Source organism: Bubalus kerabau, chromosome 1 (genome assembly GCF_029407905.1).
Source record: "Bubalus kerabau isolate K-KA32 ecotype Philippines breed swamp buffalo chromosome 1, PCC_UOA_SB_1v2, whole genome shotgun sequence".
Classification (NCBI taxonomy): domain Eukaryota; kingdom Metazoa; phylum Chordata; class Mammalia; order Artiodactyla; family Bovidae; genus Bubalus; species Bubalus kerabau.
Window position 1 is genome coordinate 127,322,726 of NC_073624.1, and position 22,264 is coordinate 127,344,989.

The 22,264-nt window shown below is 41.7% G+C and overlaps 1 protein-coding gene and 1 non-coding gene across 3 annotated transcripts in view; both read left to right on the forward strand.

Annotated features, from left to right (window-relative positions):
* Nucleotides 1-22,264, forward strand: part of GNPAT (glyceronephosphate O-acyltransferase) — a 40,523-nt gene that overhangs the window by 4,204 nt on the left and 14,055 nt on the right. Inside the window, exons 2-7 of one of the 2 annotated variants that reach the window (XM_055588116.1) lie at nucleotides 7,388-7,607; nucleotides 15,259-15,435; nucleotides 17,599-17,728; nucleotides 21,295-21,422; nucleotides 21,735-21,810; nucleotides 22,077-22,228. In XM_055588116.1, coding sequence (XP_055444091.1) covers nucleotides 7,389-7,607; nucleotides 15,259-15,435; nucleotides 17,599-17,728; nucleotides 21,295-21,422; nucleotides 21,735-21,810; nucleotides 22,077-22,228 — 882 coding nt within the window. In that variant the 5' untranslated portion in view covers nucleotide 7,388. The remainder of the gene's footprint in view (nucleotides 1-7,387; nucleotides 7,608-15,258; nucleotides 15,436-17,598; nucleotides 17,729-21,294; nucleotides 21,423-21,734; nucleotides 21,811-22,076; nucleotides 22,229-22,264) is intronic. The other variant, XM_055588105.1, reaches the window with a different exon arrangement.
* Nucleotides 6,674-6,746, forward strand: TRNAG-CCC (transfer RNA glycine (anticodon CCC)). The gene has a single exon. It is a non-coding gene; the product is annotated as a tRNA-Gly (tRNA).

The following is a 22,264-nucleotide window of genomic DNA, read 5'->3' on the forward strand; positions in this document are numbered from 1 at the left end:
GGCTAAGAGGCTGAAGCTGACTCCTGATTTCTGCAATAGGGCGCCTGGACAGATGATGCCACCTTTCACTGAGAAGAAAGAGGAAGAGGAACAGGTTTAGTTGGGGTTATACAATAGTAATTTCAGTTTAGGATGTGGGGAGTTGGAGATGTAAGAGGCAACATTATGATTTTTAACTTGTGAATTATCTTGTTATGGACCCAATACATCACAAAGTATTGGGGAAACATCCAAATACAGTTAGAAATATGATATTTCTAATGATATGGTCTATAAATATATTTCATATGATATTTAAATATGATACCAGAGTGAAAGAGGATGATCTGGCCTTAAAACATGGATATGACAGCCATCAGCAAGTAGGTTGTATCTGAAGCCATAGGTCTGCTTGGAATCTTCCAGTGATACCACAGATGAAAAGCAGACTGGGACTGGGTAATTACTGGGTGTACCCATAACCCAAATTAGAACTTCCTATTAGAGTCTGAATGAAAAGTCTAGTCCTTTTACAGTGTCCTACAAGACTACACAGTCGGGCAACTGCTCTGTCTCTTATTTGACTCATCTTGCTCGCTGGTATTCAGCCACACTGGCCTTCTGTTTCTCAGAAGTAAGCATGCTCACTCCTCAGAGTACTTAAAGTCCTCTCTGTACAACATGCTGTGTTTTCCCAGAACTTTGCATTGTTGGCCTTTTATTATTATTATTATTGAGATCCCAGCTCAAGCATCATCTCCTCAAAGAGGCCTTACCCCCACCACACACTCAGTCTAAAGTAGCTCTCCAATCACTCTTCATTAGTTACTGTTTTATTTTCTTTATATTCTGTCTTCAGTGTTATGCTACAACAGTCTTATCCTGACTTTCAAAGCTCATTAACTTGTATGAAGTTTGCAACCCTATGGTTAAAACACGGCTGTTATTAAAAATTAAAGATTATTATATAAATTTCCATTAAATTCTGTTAAAAATAGTTAATACAACTCAGCACTTCCTCATTAGTTTACTAAATTTCACTGTTATGCTCTTGAAGTTATTTATGTCACACTGTAAGGTGGAAATCCTAAAGTACAGTGGCTCCTTCCATCTCCTCCTAACTCTATGTTTAGTAAGGTTGTGTTGGTAGCTTGAGGCTTCCCAGGTGGCGCTAGTGGTAAAGGACCCGCCTGCCAATGCAGGAGATGTAAGAGACAGAGGTTCGATTCCTGGGTCGGGAAGACCCCCTGGAGGAGGGCATGGCAACCCACTCCAGTACTCTTGCCTGGAGAATCCCATGGACAGAGAATCCCATGACACATAAGTCCGTAGGGCCGCACAGAAGTCAGATACGATGAAGCACCTTAGCATGCATACAGGCATTGGTAGCTTGAAACTTGCCACGGTGGGAGGGTATAGACCACAGACACTGGCACATGCTATAAATCAAGGCTCTCCCGTAGATGCACCTTTACCAGCATGTTCCTGGTGGACTTCCTACGTGAACCTGTCTTGTTTCTTTGTTGTTTATCTCCTTAAGGGCAGGCACAGTCAGCCCCCTCAGGGTACATTTCCTGTCTGCCTTGTTCAGGCTGTATTCTTAGCCTGTAGAACAGTGCCGGGTATATCTGGGGCTCCCAGTCACTGTTGAGTGAGTGGGCCCACCAGAGCAGTGGTAAGGGAGATACAGGTAGAGGCTTGCTGTACAAAGTAAGATAGGGAAGACAGTAGCGGAAAAACACTTCACCTCAGCCTTCTGACTTGGACTCCTCATTGTATTTTGGTCCTGTGAGTATTTATTTTAGGATGGTAAATACTTGTCCAGCAAGACGTGGGGAAGGCCAGTTAAGGAGCAGTAACACTCAACCCTGGCTGCATGTTGGAAATCTTTAAAGTACTTTCAAAAATACTTCTGATACACAGGTAGCACTCACAGACCAAAGTAATCAGGAATCTTTGGGAGGGCCTGGGTATCAGAATTTTTTTTAAGTCGTGTCGTGTCGTGAAGTCGCTCAGTCGTGTCCGACTCTTTGCGATCCCATGGACTGTAGCCTACCAGGCTCCTCCCTCCATGGGATTCTCCAGGCAAGAGTACTGGAGTGGGTTGCCATTTCCTTTTTTAAGTTCCCTGAGTTAATTTTAATATGCAGCCTGTGTTAAAAGCACTGTATTAGACATTGAGTTAGACCAGATTGGGAGAAGTTTGAGCTTTAGACTAAATATTGGAGAGCTGTCATCAACAGGGCTCAAGAAGTGGCTTCATTTAGTAATTTGTTATCATTCTACAAACAATGATTGGGTTCCTACTAGGGACTAGAAATACAAAAATGTATGACACATGACAAGGAGCTTCCCTGGTGGCTCAGGGGTAAAGAACCTGCCTGCCAGTGCAGGAGACACAGGTTTGATCCCTGATCTGGGAAGATCGCACATGCCATGGAACAGCTAAGCCAATGTTCCACAACTACTGGGCCTGTGCTCGAGAGCCTGGGAGCCACAACTACCAAGTCCTGTGCACCCTGGAGCCCCTGCTCTACAACAGGAGAAGCCACATCAATGAGAAGCCTGTGCACTGCAACTAGAGAAAAGCCCTCACAGCAGCGAAGACCCAACACATCCAAAAAGAAAGAAAGAACAAATTTTTTTTTAAAGACACATGACAAGAAGTTCACAGTCTTGTAGGGGAAACACCAAATACAAGTTTATTGAAGTTTTCTAGATGAAAATGTAATGAGGACTCCCTACAAACTCAAAGGAGAAGATGACCGTTTCAGTCCTAGGTTAAAGGAGAATCTAGAAATAGTACACAGAGGAGGTGTGCAGAAACTGTGGTTGAAGGCTGAGCACTGTCAAGGTGAACAGTGGGGGAGGGCCACCTGTAAGTGCCCTGTCTCAACAACTGGTACCACCGTGCACCTGGTTACCAACAAAAGAAGCTGTGGCTCTCTGGGTCACACAACTCATATCCCCGACATACACCACAGTGCCAAGAATGTTAATAACAGGTGCCAAATGTTTGATAAGGAATGCTGCTCCTGGAGGTAACTTGAACAAAGCTGTAGGAGCCATGGGATGTCATAGCTTGTTTAGGTAACTAGGTCTTTATGTAGCCAGGTCAAGTGTTAAGAGGTGTGTGTTTGATCCTGCAGTTAACAGAACCATGGAAGGACTGTGGGTGAACATATCTTGGAAGTTTGCAGAGTACACATACCTGCTGCTCTGCCTGGCGCGTTCTTGTTCTGAGGACTCCCTTTCTCCCCACTCCCCCGTCCTCTCTCTCTGCACCGCCCAACCCTAAACACACCTCCCCAGCTGATTCTGATCCTTTTCTCTTCCCACACTAAATGGGAAGTCTCTTAAGTCCCTTTTTGTCCCTGAAAATTATATCATTTATAATGGTAATTTGTGGCATTCTACCCAGTCTGAGCCTATATAACTTATACTGTTACTTTATTAATGAGAAATGTGAGATTTAAGGTTCTTCAGCAGGAGTCTGTGATATGTTACAATGACTGCAGTTTTACACCGGAATTCCAACAGTTACAATATTTTCCCCTCATATATTTTCTTTATATATGAACATAAAAATGTTCGTTTGCATATTTCACGTGTTTTACATGCTACCCTTTCATACTTAAGCTCCCCATCAATGCTTTTTTGCTTCTGTTTATATTCTTGTTGTGCCTAATGGTGGTCTCAGTTTAAAATTCTGGATTTTTTTTTAAATTACCTTCAGTTCAGTTCGGTTCAGTCACTCAGTCCTGTCCGACTCTTTGCGACCCCATGAATCGCAGCAGGCCAGGCCTCCCTGTCCATCACCAACTCCCGGAGTTCACTGAGACTCACGTCCATCGAATCAGTGATGCCATCCAGCCATCTCATCCTCTGCCGTCCCCTTCTCCTCCTGCCCCCAATCCCTCCCAGCATCAGAGTCTTTTCCAATGAGTCAACTCTTCGCATGAGGTGGCCAAAGTACTGGAGTTTCAGCTTTAGCATCATTCCTTCCAAAGAAATCCCAGGGCTGATCTCCTTCAGAATGGACTGGTTGGATCTCCTTGCCATCCAAGGGACTCTCAAGAATCTTCTCCAACACCACAGTTCAAAAGCATCAATTCTTTGGCACTCAGCTTTCTTCACAGTCCAACTCTCACATCCATACATGACCACTGGAAAAACCATAGCCTTAACTAGACAGACCTTTGTAATTCAGAATATATATATTCCAAACACAGCTAGATGTTGGAAATACAAAGATGCCCTCAAGGTACTCGCATTTCAGTAGGGAGGCAGATGTGCAAATGATCACATGTCATGTGATACATACCATAATAGTTGTATGTAGAAAGAAGTCCTAATGAGGAAGGCAGAGTGATTCCATCAGGGGATCTTGAGGAGAGTTTTCACAGAAGAGTAATACCTGAGCAAGGATAGGAACAGAAGGGCATTCCAGGCCAATGGACATGTGCAGAGGCCCAGAGGCATGTCAGCAATGGACTGTGTTGGGGAAATTGAATCACTCACTGTTAAGTGGGCCATGAGTGTGGTGAGAAGGAAAAGCCAGGTCTCAGAGGTTCTTGTATGACACCAGGAGTGGCTGAGGTCTTATTCTGAAGGAGATGGTGGGGGAGGTGGGGAGTCATATTTTAAACCAGAATTTGGCCAGAATTGTGTTTTAAAAGGGCATGGAGTGGGGACTTCCCCATTGATCCAGTGGCTGGGACTCAGTGTTCCCAATGCAGGCAGGCCTGGGTTCAATCCCTGGCCAGGGAACTGGATCCCACATGCTGCAACTAAGACCTGGCACGGCTAAATATAAAAGAAAATAAAAAAGGCATGTAGTGGCATGGAAGACTGATTCAAAGGGGCAAAACACAGGCAGGGAGACCAATGAGGAAGCTGTTGTGATAAAGAGCACGGGCTAGACATGAATGAGAAGACAGGATTGATTCTTAAAGGCCCTGTTAACAGGATGAAATGGATTGGATGTAAAGGGTGAGGGAGGAGAGGTCTAGAATGATCTAAACAGAGAAGTGAAGATGGCATGGAGGTTATTGATTAATACTTCACGAAAATGATCAGGTTGTAGGATTGTTCAGAGGAGAAGTGAATTCACTTTTGGAAAGGCCAAATTGAAGAAGAGAGAGGACAGTGCAGGGGATTCAGGAACAAATATTTGAAAGCAGTTGAGTAGGTGAGAGTGCTCAACGCTGCGTGGAGTGAAGAGAAGAGGGCTGGAGAGGTTAACACATATTAAAGGAAGTGGGAGGGAAAAAAACGTATTTGTAGTTTAGGGAGAAAATTTCCCCCAGGTTGAGAATCTCTGAATTAGAGAAATGAGAAGAATTTTCTACTTGACAAGAATTGAGAATTAAAAACCAAAGTAGGAACATTTCAGAATTGTTGTAGCTAAGGACAGGAGGGCATGCTTGAGAGTGGTGTCACACCGTGCGGAGGTTGAGGAGGATGAAGACTAGAAAGAGGCCAGGACTAGTAATTAGATTTGAAAGAAATATTAGTGTTTGTTACACCTTTTATAGTAGCAATGAATGAAAAATAGTTCAAATGTCCGGCATTTAAAGTTATATAGGAGAAACTTAAATTGACATGGAAGAGTGTTTTTAACATTAAGTTTTTAAAAATCAGGTGACAAAAATATGTGTGTGATTGAGCAAGAGACCAAGTCCACAGGCATAGAGACAAGCATTTGCTGAAATAGTATCTGGCTTATTGGGTGTCGATTTTAGTTTTCTTTGTGCTTTTTTTATCCTCTGAATTTTTATAATGAACATGTATCACTTTGGTAATTAGAACAAAATATATTAAGAAATTAAGGAATATAAAGGTGATTATGCAGCCCCTAAAATATTTTAAAACAATATTTATTAATAATGTAAGGAAGTACTCAGAATACAGTTGATAAGATAAACCATATTTGGTTTAAACCAAGATAAACCATATTTGGTATGGTCCGTGCTTTAAATTTAAAAATATGTACTTTTTATCTATGAATGAAAAAAATAAGGAAACTAGTAGTAAAAGTTAAGAGTAGTTTGAGTAAAAGTTAAGAGTAGTGGGCAGTTTGTCTTTGCTTGTGTGTTTCTGTGTTTCCAAATTTTCCATAATTAACATGCTGAGTAGTGTAGGATAGTGGTTAGAAACAAGGTCTGTGCCGAGATAAGGCTCGAGGTTGAGTCCTGTCTCTGCCCTTGGAGAGCTGTGGGGCCTTGGCTGAGTGACTTCACTTCTCTGTGCCTCAGGCTCCCCGCTGTGGAACGGGGTAGTGCTGCTGACTCCCTCACAGGGTCGTTGTGAGGACTGCCCCTTCTTGGAGGTAAAGGTCTTAGAACACTGCCTGACACTTAGGAAGCAGTGAAGCATGTTAGCTGTACTGACTATTACTACTATTACTTTTATCATCAGAAAAACAAACTTTTAAGAATTAACAATTTAGAAGTCATTTAACGATTTAGAAGCCTAATAACAAGCAATTTCCGGGGTGGGTTGGCTAGAAGCTGATTTGCAGTGGTTGAAAGGAGATAAGAAACTAGTACAACAAAATATGAACTGCCCCAGAGAGCTTATATGGGAGCACTTGTGTCTTGAGTTTGCACCTGTGTACTCTTGATTTATTTGACACAATGGTAACTTTCTAATGTATGCTTTGATTTAATTTTTAAGCCTAAGTGAAGGGACTTCCCTGGTAGTCCAGTGGCTAGGACTCTGCGCTCCCAATGCAGGGGGCCTAGGTTGGATCCCTGGTCAGGGAACTAGATTCCACATGCCACAACTGAGTTCGCATGCTGCAAGTAAAGCCTGGCACAGCCAAATAAATTTTAAATGAAAAAATTTTTAAAACAACTAAAAGAGGCAGACAAAACAAGGGTAATGGATGAAACCTGTAAAATAGATCAGACTTGCTTTAGACCTTAGTGCCCCACTGTGACTGTATCTGTTAACTTTCGCACAGGGACACTGGCTTTATAAAGATAGCAATCAAAAATAAAATATTACAATTTAATATCAATTCATTGATCCTAATAATAGCTACATTTTTTTTTCTTACTATGTGAAAATCTAATCAGAACACCCTGTTCTTTTTTTTGCTTTTCTTTTTTAGGCAAAAATTTATTTAGACCCACTCATTTCATGTATGGAATTTTCTCAGATACATATGGTGGTGAGGGTGGTGGTGGTAACAGTTCAGTCACTAAATTGTTTCAAACTCTTTCGACTCCATGAACTGCAGCCAGGCTCCCCTGTCCATGGGATGTCCCAGGCAAGAATACTGGAGTGAGTTGCCATTTCCTTCTCCAGGGCATTCTGTTCTTACTCTATGTCAGAATAAAAATTTTGACAAAGATGAAACCTTACCAATGTAGTTCCTAACCTGTCTTAATTTATTTTACAGTATGTGCATGACTTTCTTTCCTTTGCCTTGTCCACAGAAAGAGCTCAAAAAGTGGGATGAGTTTGAAGATGTTTTAGAGGAGAGGAGGCATGTCAGTGACTTGAAGTTTGCAATGAAATGCTACACACCTCTTGTCTATAAGGGAATTACTCCTTGTAAGCCAAGTGATATTAAATGTAGTGTTCTCAATTCCGAAGAGATTCATTATGTCATTAAACAGGTAAGTGAGTCCATCTTCAGCCATAGCCAGATTCATTCATTGTGTACAAGTTTCTTTCTCTTCTTGATTCTGTGAATTTAGTTTGCTATTTTTAATGTATCTTTTTGGATTTCACTATATTCAGCACATTCATCCAATATTTATTTTACCTATAATGCATGCTAGCCTCTTTGCTAGACATTGTGTCTAATAGTGAGCTAGTTGAGCAGAGTCCTTGACCTCCTGAGTGTTTAGTCTCATAGGAAATGATGACTGGTGTGCAGTCAGTTACAGTGAAATACATACACAAGACATGCCAGTGGGAGGCCAGTGTACAGAACGTTAATTAAGCATGCTGCTGCTGCTGCTAAGTCGCTTCAGTCGTGTCCGACTCTGTGCGACCCCATAGACGGCAGCCCACCAGGCTCCCCTGTCCCTGGGATTCTCCAGGCAAGAGCACTGGAGCGGGTTGCCATTTCCTTCTCCAATGCATGAAAGTGAAAAGTGAAAGTGACATCATTCAATCATGTCCAACTCTTAGCGACCCCATGGACTGCAGCCTACCAGGCTCCTCTGTCCATGGGATTTTCCAGGCAAGAGTACTGGAGTGGGGTGCCATTGCCTTAGGGTAGTTAATTTTGTGCAGGGAGTAAGAGAAGTTATTTTTTAAATGAGGCTCGAAAGATGTATAGGGACTTTCCATGTGAAATGGATGAAGAAGAGTGTTCCTAGCAGAACAAATAACTTCTTTCCTGTGGTTTTCAAACCTCGTGGCACATTAAAATTATTCAGGGAGCCTTTAAAAGTCCCTGTACCTACATCTCACATTTGGGTGAATGAAGTGAAGGGAAGGCAGAATCAAGGCTGATGGAGCCATTCACTGAGTTAGGGGCTTAGAGGAGGGGTGAGAAGAAGGCTGGAGAGAGAAGCTGTGCTCCTGCTCTGGACCCGCCACTTGAGCTGTCCAGGTCGACGTTCTAGCTGGTGCGACACCATGTGGTAGCGGCCCTTCATGTGGTAGTGAGCTTCCACACTTTGATGTTCATGGAGAGATCCTGCTTCTTTGACATTTAAGTGGAGGTGAGTCAGGTTTATGGAAAATTCTTAATTTTTTTTTTTTTTTTTTTTTGGCTACACCACATGGCTTGCAAAATCTTAATTCTCTGACCAGGGGATTGAACCTGGGCCTATGGCAGTGAAACCACAGAGTCCTAACCACTGATCTGCCAGGGAATTCTCAGGAAAACTCTTTATTATCTTTATTATTTGCTGTCTGCTTTCCTCTGATTTAGACTTATGACCTATGCTGTTAATCATATTGTTTTCATCTAGCGTGATCTGTCTTGGGGAAATTATTAATCTTCTCTCACTTCACGTAAGTGAAGTCAAGTTTCCTCATCTGTTGGAAGATAAAGACAGTTGTTCTCAATACTGACTCTTTGTGAGAATCACCTAGAGAACTTATGCAGAACTTAAACACAGTTTTCCACATGTATGTAAACTCTGCAAAGGCAAGATTTTTTTTTTCTCTTTCTCTTTTTTAAATTGCTGTATTCCTGGTACCTAGCACGTAGTGCACGCTTAATAAATACTTCTTGAATTAATGGGAAAAAAAAATACTTTGGTCCCATCCATAGGGATTCTGACCTAATTGGTCTAGGTTAGGACCTAGGCGTTCTTCTCTTTTCTTCGTCTCCTCCCTTTCTCCTAAATGGCACTTTTTAATTGCCCCGTTCTCCTTGAACCTCCAAATCTACCTCCACATACTCGCGACAGATGACTTTTCTTCCTACTTCACAAAGAAAATTTAAGCCATTATGTGAGAACTCTTTGAACTTGCTGTGATCAGGCTTCTAATTTACCTGCACCTAATATACATCATTTTCTTAAATGGAGCCCCTTCTGTTTGAGTTTAGTCCCGACCCTACTCCTTCGCTCTGGATCCCTCCTCCCTCCTCCTCCTCATCCTCAGGGACTTGGCTCTCTTGCCTGTCCAGTCAGATGTCTCAGCTTCTTCCTCTTTATCAGCTCTTTACCATCAGCATTTAATATGCTCACTGCTCTTCCAGCTTAAATAGACCCCCTTTGACCATGTTCCTTCTCTCCTTAGTACCCCTCCCTTCCTTTCCCACTTCTCTCCCCTTTGAAGAAGTTGGCTGGTTTCTATGCCTCTTGCCCTACTTTCTCACCCTTCATGGAGTGGCTTCCAACCCCTTGTAGTAGTTCTAACCAAGGCTGTGAATGACTTCCTTCCTTGTGACTAAAATCAACCTAGTTAAAATCCTGGCTAACTTTTGGCACATGCTTTCTCTTTCTTTCCCTGACACCATACTCTTCCGCTTACCCACCGCATCTGTTTTATTATTCCTCAGTTGTCTTTACAGGCTTCTTTTTTTTTTAACCTATCTCTTTAAATACTGCTGTTCCTCAAGATTTTGTTTTCTCCCCTTCTTATTCTACTCACTCACTGGACAGTTTTATTTATTGCCAGAATTTTAAGTACCTTCCTTATACTAATGTCTCCATATTATAATATTCAGTTCAGTTCAATTTAGTTGCTCAGTCGTGTCCGACTCTTTGCGACCCCATGGACTGCAGCATGCCAGGCTTCCCTGTCCATCACCAACTTCCAGAGCTTACTCAAACTCATGTCTGTTGCATCAGTGATGCCATCCAACTATATCATCCTCTGTCGTCCCCTTCTCCTCCTGCCTTCTATCGTTCCCAGCATCAAGGTCTTTTACAGTGAATCAGTTCTTCGCACCAGGTGGCCAAAGTATTGGAGCTTCAGCTTCAGCATCAGTCGTTCCAATGAATATTCAGGACTGATCTCCTTTAGGACTGACTGGTTGGATCTCCTTGCAGTCCTAGGGACTTAGAAGAGTCTTCTCCAACACCACAGTTCAAAAGTATCAATTCTTCGGTACTCAGCTTTCTTTATAGTCTGACTCTCCGAGCCATACATGACTACTGGAAAAACCATAGCTTTGACTAAACAGACCTTTGTCACTGAAAGTAATGTCTCTGCTTTTTAACATGCTGTCTAAGTTGGTCATGGCTTTTCTTCCAAGAAGCAAGCATCTTTTAATTTCATGGCTTCAGTCACCGTCTGCAGTGATTTTGGAGCCCCCCAAAATAAAGTCTGTCACTGTTTCCATTGTTTCCCCATCTATTTGTCATGAAGTGATGGGACCTGATGCTATGATCTTAGTTTTCTGAATGTTGAGTTTTAAGCCTACTTTTTCACTCTCCTCTTTCACTTTCATCAAGAGGCTCTTTAGTTTTTCTTTTCTTTCTGCCAAAAGGGTGGTGTCATCTGTGTATCTGAGGTTATTGATATTTTTCCCAGCAATCTTGATTATAATATTACTATATAAAAATGGTATATTATAAATAATATAGATAATTAGTATCTATTGCTTCAGCCCAGATCTCTCTGGAGTTTCATATGTGTATTTTTGTAGTTTATTGGATATCCTCTTGCAAGTTCCAGAAGCACCTCGTATTCAAGATGTATAAATCAAAGCCTGTGATCCACCTCACCCTCGTGCCGTGGGTGTGCTCCCACCCCATCCCCCACCCCAGATTACCCTGTCTCCAAGAATGCTCCCCACCACGTGTTAGTTGCACAAACCAAAACTCTGGATGCCATCTTCCACTGCTTACTTTCCTCTCATACGCTGTCCGTCACTGAGAGCTGCTGATGTACTCTCCTAACAGTGAGGTGCTCTCCTAAAAATAGCACTTGTCTATTTTCTTTCCATCTCTGCTGCCACTTCTCCACCTCAGGCTCCCTTTATCTCACAGAGTGCGGTAGCATGAAGTGATTATGTCTGCATTTAAGAGACCATTCAGGTTTGTGAGATGTAGAATAGACTGAAGAGGGACCACACTGGGCACAAGCAGTTGGAAGACCAGCTTCTTTTAGGTTTCCAGGAAGAGGGCTCTATGGGGATGGCATATCTGTTGGGCAAATAAGAAGCACAGCTGCACAGAATAAGAGACCAGGTCATTCTCTGCTTCTCTGGTTTCCTCCAGTGCCTTGAAGAAGTCATTCCTCCTGAACAACAAGCCTGTTAACTTGTGTCCTTCATCTATTCACATCCTTCCTGTCTCCAGGTGTCTTGTCTTGCCTACTCCCCAGCGTTCTTTGCTGGCTTAAACTGGCATGTACATTTCCTATCTGGAGGAAGGTCCTCTCCTGGGCTTGTATTCTTTCTTTTAAATCTCCAGTTCTCTTTCCCTTCTTATCCTGACTCCTTAGAAGTACAGGCTGCCCTCTTCAGTTCAGTTCAGTCGCTCAGTTGTGTCTGACTCTTTGTGACCTCATGGACTGAGGCACGCCAGACTTCCCTGTCCATCACCAACTCCCAGAGCTTACTCAAACTCATGTCCATTGGGTTGGTAATGCCATCTAACCATTTCATCCTCTGTTGTCCCCTTCTCTTCCTGCCATCAATTTTTCCCAGCATCAGGGTCTTTTCCAATGAGTTGGTTCTTTGCTTTAGGTGGCCAAAGTATTGGAGTTTCAGCTTCAGCATCAGTCCTTCCAATGAATATTCAGGATTGATTTCCTTTAGGACTGACTGGTTGGATCTCCTTGCAGTCCAAAGGACTCACAAGAGTCTTCTCCAACACCACAGTTCAAAAGCATCAATTCTTTGGTGCTCAGCTTTCTTTATAGTCCAACTCTCACACCCATACATGACTACTGGAAAAACCATAGCTTTGATGAGATGGACCTTTGTTGGCAAAATAATGTCTCTGCTTTTTAATATGCTATCTAGGTTGGTCATAACTTTTCTCCCAAGGAGCAAGTGTCTTTTAATTTCATGGCCGCAGTCACCATCTGCAGTGATTTTGGAGCCCCCCAAAATAAAGTCTGTCACTGTTTCCATTGTTGCCCCATCTATTTGCCATGAAGTGATGGGACCAGATGCCCTCCTCACATCCCAGTTTCAGAAGTTCATTTGCTGAAATTCATCCAGTAAAAGTTACTGTGAGTCTCCAAGTAACCCGATCCCAGGGACCCATTTAGTCCCCACTTGCTCAGTTCTTGCTGTGTCACTGTTGTTGGACACTCTTCTTCAGGCTGTCTTACCTGGACGTCTGTGACATCACACAAATGGTTCTCTTCGTACATCTTCCTTGTTAATCTATTTTATGTGTTTTTACATCTGCCAGTGTTTCTCAGGATTGAATCTTAACAACCTCTTTCTCTTCCTCTCTATAGTCTCCCTGATCGATTTTATCCATTCTCATGATTTCAGTTTTCATCTATAGTCTGATGATATCAAAACGATATCTCTACCCTTGGCTAGATTATTGGCATTCAGAATTTTATCTCTGACAGCCCTATTCCCTGCTGGATATCTAATGTCTGTGTCTCACAAATACCTCAAAATCAGTATATCTGCCTTTTTAACCCCTGCAGTGTCCCTGGTCTGCATTCTCTATTCAGAGGATGGCCCTACTACCCATTCTTTTGCCTAAAACTGAGCGTCACACTGTCCTTACCCTTCTCTTCAGCACCCATTATTACCTTTGTTTGGGGCTCTTCTGTCTCTGGTCTGAACTATCTTGATAGTTTTCCAAGTGTAGTCCCTTTCCTAGGCTCATTTCCTGAAATCCATTCCCACCAAATCCTTGAGTCCTCCTTTTTCCCTTTTTCTAATTCTGCCTTTCTGTCCTCTCTTCCTAATTAGCCTTTCCTAGGATTACTTGCTTAATTATGTTACCAGTAACTTTAATTCTCATGTACCCCAGTCTGCCTTCCAGACTGCCCAGGATCTGTGTCAGTGTGGCTCTCTGTTCATGTCACCAGGTACCAGGCTGCTCCTGGGTGGATGGGCAGAGGTGTGCACATCAGTGATCTCCAGACTTGAGATCCCTTCTTACATCAGTCCCTTCCCGTCCCCTAAATCTGCCAAACCTTAAGCTCTTATTAGACTCTACCCTTCTTGCCATTAGCAAACAATCATATTTTTACTTTGGAATAATGAAAAAGACTAGAAATTGCTTTCCTCAAATCCCTGTTCCTTATCTTGAGGTGTGCCTCTGCATGCACCCTCTCCACGTGTGCTTTAGTCTGGGCTCGGTGGCAGGGCCTCTGTGTTCCGGGCCAAGATGAGCACTCGTTAATCTCTTCTGAGACTTCTAGCAGAAGCCTCTCCCTGTCTCTATCTTCAGCCTTTCTTTCTCTGTTGATTCTTCCCTTAATCTGACAACAGGTCCAGTGCCACCAAACTTTACACTTAAAAATAGTTAAAATGGTAAATTTCATGTTATTATATTTTATCATAGTTTTTTAAATGCAATGATGATATAAAGACAAGAAACAGGGCTAAGGCTTTTCCAAGTTTGGAAACATTTTTACTGTAACTGTTGTCCTCTCTATTCTCCTCATTCAGACTTTCCAGTTATTCACTCTGTGGCCACTGTCTTCACTTTCCCACCTCCTGTTCATTCAGTCTCCGGTCTGTTAATATTCAGTGTTGGTTCTGTTCTGATCATACCACTAAACCTTTCTTGCTTCATCAGTTTTCTGAGTATAAGGATAAGCTCTGAGTAAAATAAGGGAGTGCCGGTTAAGAGGAAGCAATTTATCTTGGTCCCACAGTCTTGGGCCTGTGAACTGGCTCCTCAAAAACTCAGATACAGGGACTTGCTGGCGATCCCGTGCTTAAGACTTTGCCATCCAGTGCAGGGGCTACAATCCCTGGTTGAGGACTTAAGATCCCATATGCCTCACAGCCAAAACCAGAGCATAAAACAAAAGTAATATTGTAACAAATTGATGAAGACTTTAAAAATGGTACACATTAAAAAAAAAATCTTAAAATGTTAGAGAAAAGCTGAGATATGGAGCTAAGTAGAGGATAATTATACATTTGTGAAAGTACTAAATGCCACTGACTTATTTCCTTTGATACGGCAATTTGTGTGTTAAATTCACCTCAGTTTTTTCAAAAAGTGAAACTCCTTCATTGCATGTAACTGGGGAGATTGGGGCTCTAACATCCCATCCTTGTCTTTAAGAGCATTCTCCTTTAGTAAGAACAAATATAATTTATTACATAGATTTCAGTCTTTTTCAAAGTGCTTTTTTAGGGAGAAGTTAAAGGAACAGATTAGGCTTCTTTGAGGATAGACGCTGTGACTTGTTCGTCTCCAGGCACTTGACAGTCCCAGCACACAGCCAGCATTTTGTTCTCTGTACAGAAAGATGTGGCACGCCATTGGCACGCCATATGAATGAAGAGCATTCCATTGTGAGGTCATGAATTTCACTAATTATCCTTTGATAGTTCAGAGATTTTTGTACCAGTGTCCTGCATATCTGATACAATGAGTGGTTATTTCAATAGAATCTTATATTTTCACCTTGTATGTTGTTACCTTGTAATAGCACTAAGCAATTAGATGAAGAGATAAAATAATCTACTGAAAGTAACTACTCTCAAAGTATATGCTCTCAGACACTAGATTTTGAGCAGCAACTTAGAGAATTTGGATATAAGCTTAAATCATATCCATTTAAATTAGGAAGAAAACATGCCATTTGTGAGTTATGTAACATTAGTCCGTTTGGAACTGGTCCCGCTGATTTGAGCAAAAAGAATTTGGACTTTTTTTTTTCTCCCCAGAAATTTATCCCTGCTTTCCCTTTTAGCTTTCCAAGGAATCCCTTCAACCTGTCGAGGTCCTCCGAGAGGAAGCCTGTGAGATCCTGGATGAAATGAGCCACAAGCTGCGTCTAGGAGCCATTCGGTTTTTTGCCTTTGCCCTGAGTAAAATATTTAAACAGATTTTCTCAAAAGTGCGTGTAAATGAAGAAGGGATTCAGAAAGTGAGTATTGCTTGTTAAAAAACAATCTCTTCTTCAACCCCTCACAGTTTCTTCAACTCAGAGGCATCTCACTTTGCACTGGATGAGCAGCTCCTGGTTATCAAGTGGCATCCAGCCTGAGCAGAAAGCAGCTCTGCCTCTCTGATCGGTGTTTCTCTCTTCCCTTCAGACCTGCAGGCTTCAGACAAACCAACTTAGTCACTTACTCACAGACTTGACAGACTAAGCTAATGTCAGATGTTCACTGAGTAGTAAGAGAGTTTCTGTATATGTTTCACTGAGGTTCTACAACATTTTCTTGTTACTCACACACCTTTCTGGTATGTTTTTCCTGTAAACAAAGACATTCTCTTGTGGTGTAATTATCAAAATAAGCAAATTAACATGGACACAGTGCTGGTAATACAGATCTTTTTCATGTTTCACCAGCTGTCCCAGCTCTGTCACATACAGGCAAGGAAAGTCCTACGTCATATGTCACAGTCAGCTTCCATATCTCTTTGGAGTCTTTTAATCTAGAACAATTCCTTAGTCTTTGTTTGTGTTTCATGAAACTACTTTTGAAGGAAACAGACCAGGTGTTTTCCACTGCCCCTTGATCTGGATTGGAGCTGCTTTCTCACTCAGGCTAAGGCCGCGTCCTCCGTGTGTCCGTCCAACCTGCGAGCAGGCGGCCTCTGTGCTTGTTCCTGTAATGCTCACGTTCGTCGGTTGGTCTCCGCTCTCTGCCGTGTTTCTCCACTCAGTTACTCTCTGTCCCCTTGTAATTAATACACATCTTGGGGAGTGCTTCAGGTTCCTGTTTTTCATCATACTTTCCTCTCTTAGTTTTTATACCCACTGATGATTTTTGCTTGAATCCAGTTATTACTCTTATGATTGCCAAATGCTGGTTTTTCTAATTGCATCACTCCTGTCATTTAATACTTTTTTTCTGGTAACAAGAGCTTTCTCTATGAAGAGTATTTTATCTGTTTATTTTTTAATACATTTTTTAATTTACTTGGAAGCTCTTACCTTCATTGGCCTTCCTGCTCATGCCTTTTAATGCTGTGTTTTTATTCAGTCATCTGCTTTGCTTCCAAGTATTTCTTCTTTTTCCTCCTGTGACTAATTTCTAAATTGCTGACTTACTATTTGGATCTCTGCAGGAGGGTGTTTGGTACAGTGCTGGGGCAGGGGATGTTGCTGGCTAGATCCTAACTGATAACAAACTACCTTATCTCAGTTGATTGTGTACTTAGATTTCAGAAGAACAGACTGTATGTTGACACATTGGGTATTTTTGAAGTTGCTAGCCTGAGAAATGTATTGGGAAGTTCATTTGCATTTGTCCCTGCTGCTGCTAAGTCACTTCAGTCGTGTCCAACTCTCTGCGACCCCATGGACGGCACCCCATCAGGCTCCGCCGTCCCTGGGATTCTCCAGGCAAGAACACTGGAGTGGGTTGCCATTTCCTTCTCCAATGCATGAAAGTGAAGTCTCTCAGTCGTGTCGGACTCCTAGCGACCCCATGGGCTGCAGCCTACCAGGCTCCTCTGTCCATGGGATTTTCCAGGCAAGAGTACTGGAGTGGGGTGCCCTACTACCGGGCATCCACTCTCCCCTGAGTCTAGTGTATAAATAGAAAAGTACCATTCCTTTTCTTGGTCCTAACAATGTGTAATTTTTTTTTTTTTTTAAATCTCTGAGAGAGAATCTCTTGCTCTCTCTTCCTACAAACCACCAGTCAGTCTAGTACAGCAACTAATTGTTGACTTCTTAACTCAGTCTGACTTCAGATTCGTTCCCAGTTCCCCGCGAACATTAGTGGCATGACTATGTCACAACCAAGGAAGTTGAATAAGGCTTAGGCATTATTTACAAATATGTGTGTAATATTAAACAATGCATGTAAAATGCTTAATTGCTGCTCAACTAATATATGTTAGTGATCATCACCATTACTATTATGATCTGTAAATTTTAAGTTTTTAATATTCTTGCATTATGTGAAATTATTTAGCTAGAACTCAGAAATAAGTTTTGTGTATGTGGTCAGAGAGGCAGAAAAAACATTGTTAGTGTTCCCCCAGTAGCACATTCTTCCACTTTCTGATATAAGGTACAGTTTTAATAAGCGTGAAAGCTGAAAGTGTTCCAAGTGTAACCTTTGTCTTAAAGCTCCAGCGAGCCATCCAGGAGCATCCAGTTGTCCTGCTGCCCAGTCATCGGAGCTACATCGACTTTCTGATGTTGTCTTTCCTTTTGTACAACTATGACTTACCTGTGCCGGTCATAGCAGCAGGAATGGGTATGCTTCAGTCTTCTACTTTCCTTTTTTTGTTGTTATAAAAATTAAAGCGTTCACTGGAACGATTTTAACAATTCCAAGGAAGTTGAAGAAAATGATGAAAATATAATAGCCTCTCCCTCCTTCCTTCCGGTTCCAGGTGTAATAGTTGGATTGAGTCCTCTGTGTTGTGCTCTACTGGCCTGAACAGGCATAAGCAAGCGTATGTGCACGTAGGGCTTTTGGTTTAGGTTGAAAAAGGAGAGTATACTACCCTACTGGTTTTAGGTTTTTTTTGATAATGCATCAGTGGCTATCTCTATAGGTCAATAAATAGATCTAAACTTTTTTTAAAAAGTAAAAAAATTTTTTTAAATCTAAAGGGACTTCCATGGCAATCTGTTGATTAAGACTTCACATTTCTAATGCAGGCAATGCAGGTTCAGTCCCTGGTCAGGGAACTAAGATCCCACATGCTGTGCAGTACAGCCGTAAAATATTTTAAATCTAAAAAAAAAAAAAGGTCTAAACTCTTTTTACTATTTTTCAATTGTGTTAAAATGCACAAAGCATAAAATTTTCCATCTTCATCATTTTTCAGTGCACACTTCAGTGACATAAAGTTCACACTGTGGTACTACAGTCTATCCACTGAAGTCGTCTCATCTGGCAAAAATGAAATTCTGTCTTCATTTAACACTTAACCTCTCATTCTATTCTCCCTGCATCCCCTGGCAGCCACTATTCTGTTAATGCTTTCTGTCTCTACAAATCTGACTATCCACTACCTTCTGCAGGTGGAATTACACAGGATGTGTCCTGCTTTTGCCAGCCTATTTCACACAGCATAGTGTCCTCGAGGTTCATCCATATTGTAGTGTCTGTCAGAATTTTCTTTTTTTTTTTTTTTAAGGCTAAATAATACCCAGTGTATTGTTGTTCAGTTGCTAAGTCGTGTCCAACTCTTTGCAGCCCCAGGGACTGCAGCATGCCAGGCTTCCCGGTCCTTCACTGTCCCCCACTGTTTGTATCGACCAGATTTGGTTTACTCATTCATCTATCCCTGGATACTCGGGATGCTTCCACTTTGTGGCTGTTGTGAATAGTGCTGCAGTGAGTGTAGATGGATAAATACCTGTTTGAGGCTCTGCTTTCAGTTCTTCCAGATATGTACCCAGAAGTAGAATTGCTGGGTTAGATGGTAGTTTTATTTTTAATTTTTTGAGGAACTGCCCTTTTGTTTTCTGTAGTGGCTGCACCCCAGCAGTGCATGCAGGTTCACTTTCTCCACATCCAACCAACACTGATTATTTTCTGGTTTTTTAGATTTTTTTGTTTTGTTATTATAATAGTCTTCATAATGGGTTTGAAGTGATATCTCATCATGAGTATTTGTATTTCCCTGGTGATTAGTTATGTTAAGCATCTTTTCATATGCTTGTTGGCCAGTTCTATATCCTCTTCAGAGGAGTATTTTAAGTCCTTTGGATTGTTTGTTTTCTTTGTTGATGAGTTGTAGGAATTTTTTATATATTCTATATCAGATATGTGATTGTAAATATTTTATCCCTTTTCACTCTGTTAATTGTATCCTTTGATGAATGGAAGTTTTTCATTTTGATTTACAGTCAGTGGTCTGTATCCACAAGTTCTGTATCCATGGATTTAACCAGCCATAGATCAAAAATATTTGGAATAAAAACTCCAGAAAGTTCCAAAAAGCAATAATTGAACTTGCCATTCACAGGGAACTATTTGCATAGCATTTACAGTATACTTACAACTATTTACAAGCAGTTATATTAAGAATTATAAGTAATCTGGAGCTGATTTAAAGTGTACTAAGGTGTGCTAGGTTGTATGCAAATACTCTGCCCTTTCATATAAGGGACTTGAGCATCCAAGTGTTTTGGTACCCACAGACAGTCCCAGAACCAGTCCCCCACGGACTTCTCCCAACCCAAGGACGACTGTAGTCCAGTTTGTCTGTTGTTTCTTTTATTTTCTGTGCTTTTGGTCTCATATCCGAGAAATCATTGTCAAATCCAATGTTACAAAGCTTTCCCCCTATATTTTCTTCTAAAAGTTCTATAGACTTAGGTTTTGTATTTAGGTCCTTGATGTGTTTTGGTTTAATCTTTGTATGTGGTGTGACTTTTCTGGTAAGATTCTAACTTCAGGTCTAAGATTTTTATTGCTACATAATATTCAGCAGTGTGTATGTATCATAATGTAGTAGTTTTGCTGTAACAAACAACTTTTCAGTATATTTTCATATTAGTGCTTTTATTTCTGTAGAATTGATTCCAAGAAGTAGGATTACCAAGGTGAAGAAATTGTTTTTTATCTCCCTTATAGGTAGCCAGGAAAGCTGGGATTCAACCATGTATGCGCATGCTCAGTCATGTCTGACCCTTTGTGACCCCATGGACTGTAGCCCACCAGGCTTCTCTGTCTCTAGGATTCTCCAGAAACATACTGGAGGAGTGGTTTGCCATTTCCTTCTCCAGGGGATCTTCCCAACCCAGGGATCAAACCTGGGTCTCCTGCATTGCAGGCAGATTCTTTACCATCTGAGCCACCTGGATTTAATCAACACCTTTGTTAATAAACCCAGGTGGCACAGTGGTCAAGAATCTGCCTGCCAAAGTAGGAGACTAAAGAGATGTGAGTTTGATCCCTGGGCCAGGATGATCCCCTGGAAGAGGAAATGGCAACCCACTCTAGTATTCTTGCCTGGAAAATTCCGTGGACAGAGGAGCCTGGTGAGCTACAGTCCATGAGGTCGCAAAGAGTCAGACACAACTGAGCACTAACAGTAAAATAAAAACTGCCAGGAACCTAAGCACTTTAAAAGCATTTCCATCTATATACATGTGAAAAAGTTATTTGAAAATTAGGATAAAATGAAAAGAACTTTTTAAAAACTGATAGTGAACTCTTTCTTTTCATTGTTGACTTTTCTTTTCTAATCTGTGCTTCTAAAAGAATATCGATATTTCTACCCGATGGGTAAAAAGGAAAGGAGAGAGTGAGTTAGTTTGGCCTACCTGTCCAGAGCATGAAGGATGTGTTGATCTGTCATCAAGGCCAGGCTTCCCAGGTGGCTCAGTGGGTAAAGAATCTGCCTGCCAATGCAGGAGATGCCGGTTTGATCCCCTGGAGGAGGGCATGGCATCCCACTCCAATATTCTTTCCTGGAGAATCCCATGGATAGAGGAGCCTGGCCAGCTACAGTCCATAGGATCTTAAGGAGTTGGACACAAACAACTAAGCACTCACGTCATTGAGGTCAGCAGCAGTACTGACTAAAAAGGTTGGCATGATGCCATAGTTGAGGCTGCTGCCCCTGTCTCTTGCTGGTCTGGTTGTAGATGCAGAGGTGCATGGGAAGGAGGGTACACGAGGTAACCCCCCTACCAGCACCTGCCCACCAAGGCCGTTCTTTCCCATAATCCCATTAGATGTTTCTTCTTAAGATGAGGAGTGTCTTACATACATAAAATCTATCTGAATAGAACTTGACTTGAGACATTTATAGGAAGTTGCACTCTGTGGATAAATATTAACCAGCCTTTCTTTGGTAGACTTCCTGGGAATGAAGATGGTTGGTGAGCTGCTGCGGATGTCGGGGGCTTTCTTCATGCGGCGCACCTTTGGTGGCAATAAGCTCTACTGGGCCGTGTTCTCCGAATATGTGAAAACCATGTTACGGGTAAATGCAGATAACTACCCAGTGCTTTCAAGCTGTGCTTTCTTTTCACTGGCGTTTGCTGTAAGGTCTTATTTAAATTCTTAACTTCCGAGTGGACCACTTAGCTGTTTCTTTCCCCTCGAGGAATGTGTGTAACCTCAGCAATCTGTTTACTCTGCGTGGCTCCCTTGTTTAAGTTTCACTGTGAGCAGTGTTTGCTCAGAGGGCTGGGGAGGGAACTCGGGAAAAGGAATCAAAAGAAGCATTTATCACTTTGAGAGTAGGCAACGGGTTTTGTGTTTTGTTTTGTTTGTTTGTGTTTTCTCTTTAAAGAATGGTTATGCTCCTGTTGAATTTTTCCTCGAAGGGACAAGAAGCCGCTCTGCCAAGACATTGACTCCAAAATTTGGTAGGTTCCTTACAGATTGAAGGAAAAATACAAACCCAAAGACTTCGGGTGTGGTGTTATCATAACTGCTTAATAGAACATGACACTTTCTTTTTTTTTTTTCAAGATATTCTTTACCTTATAAGTGCAAGTGTTTCTTTATAAGTGCAACTGTCTATATTATATTTATGGGCTTGGTTGTAACGTATACTCTTAGTATCTTCCCATGCCCTTGTTTGCTCTCCTTTTCAATATGTATGAAAAGCTCTTTCTCCCTGTGTTTACAGGTCTTCTAAATATTGTGATGGAACCATTTTTTAAAAGAGAAGTTTTTGATACCTACCTTGTTCCAATCAGCATCAGTTACGATAGGATATTGGAAGAAACTCTGTATGCATATGAGCTTCTAGGGGTTCCTAAGCCAAAAGAATCTACAACTGTACGTAAAGCTTGATAGCCAAGCTTGACTTTACTG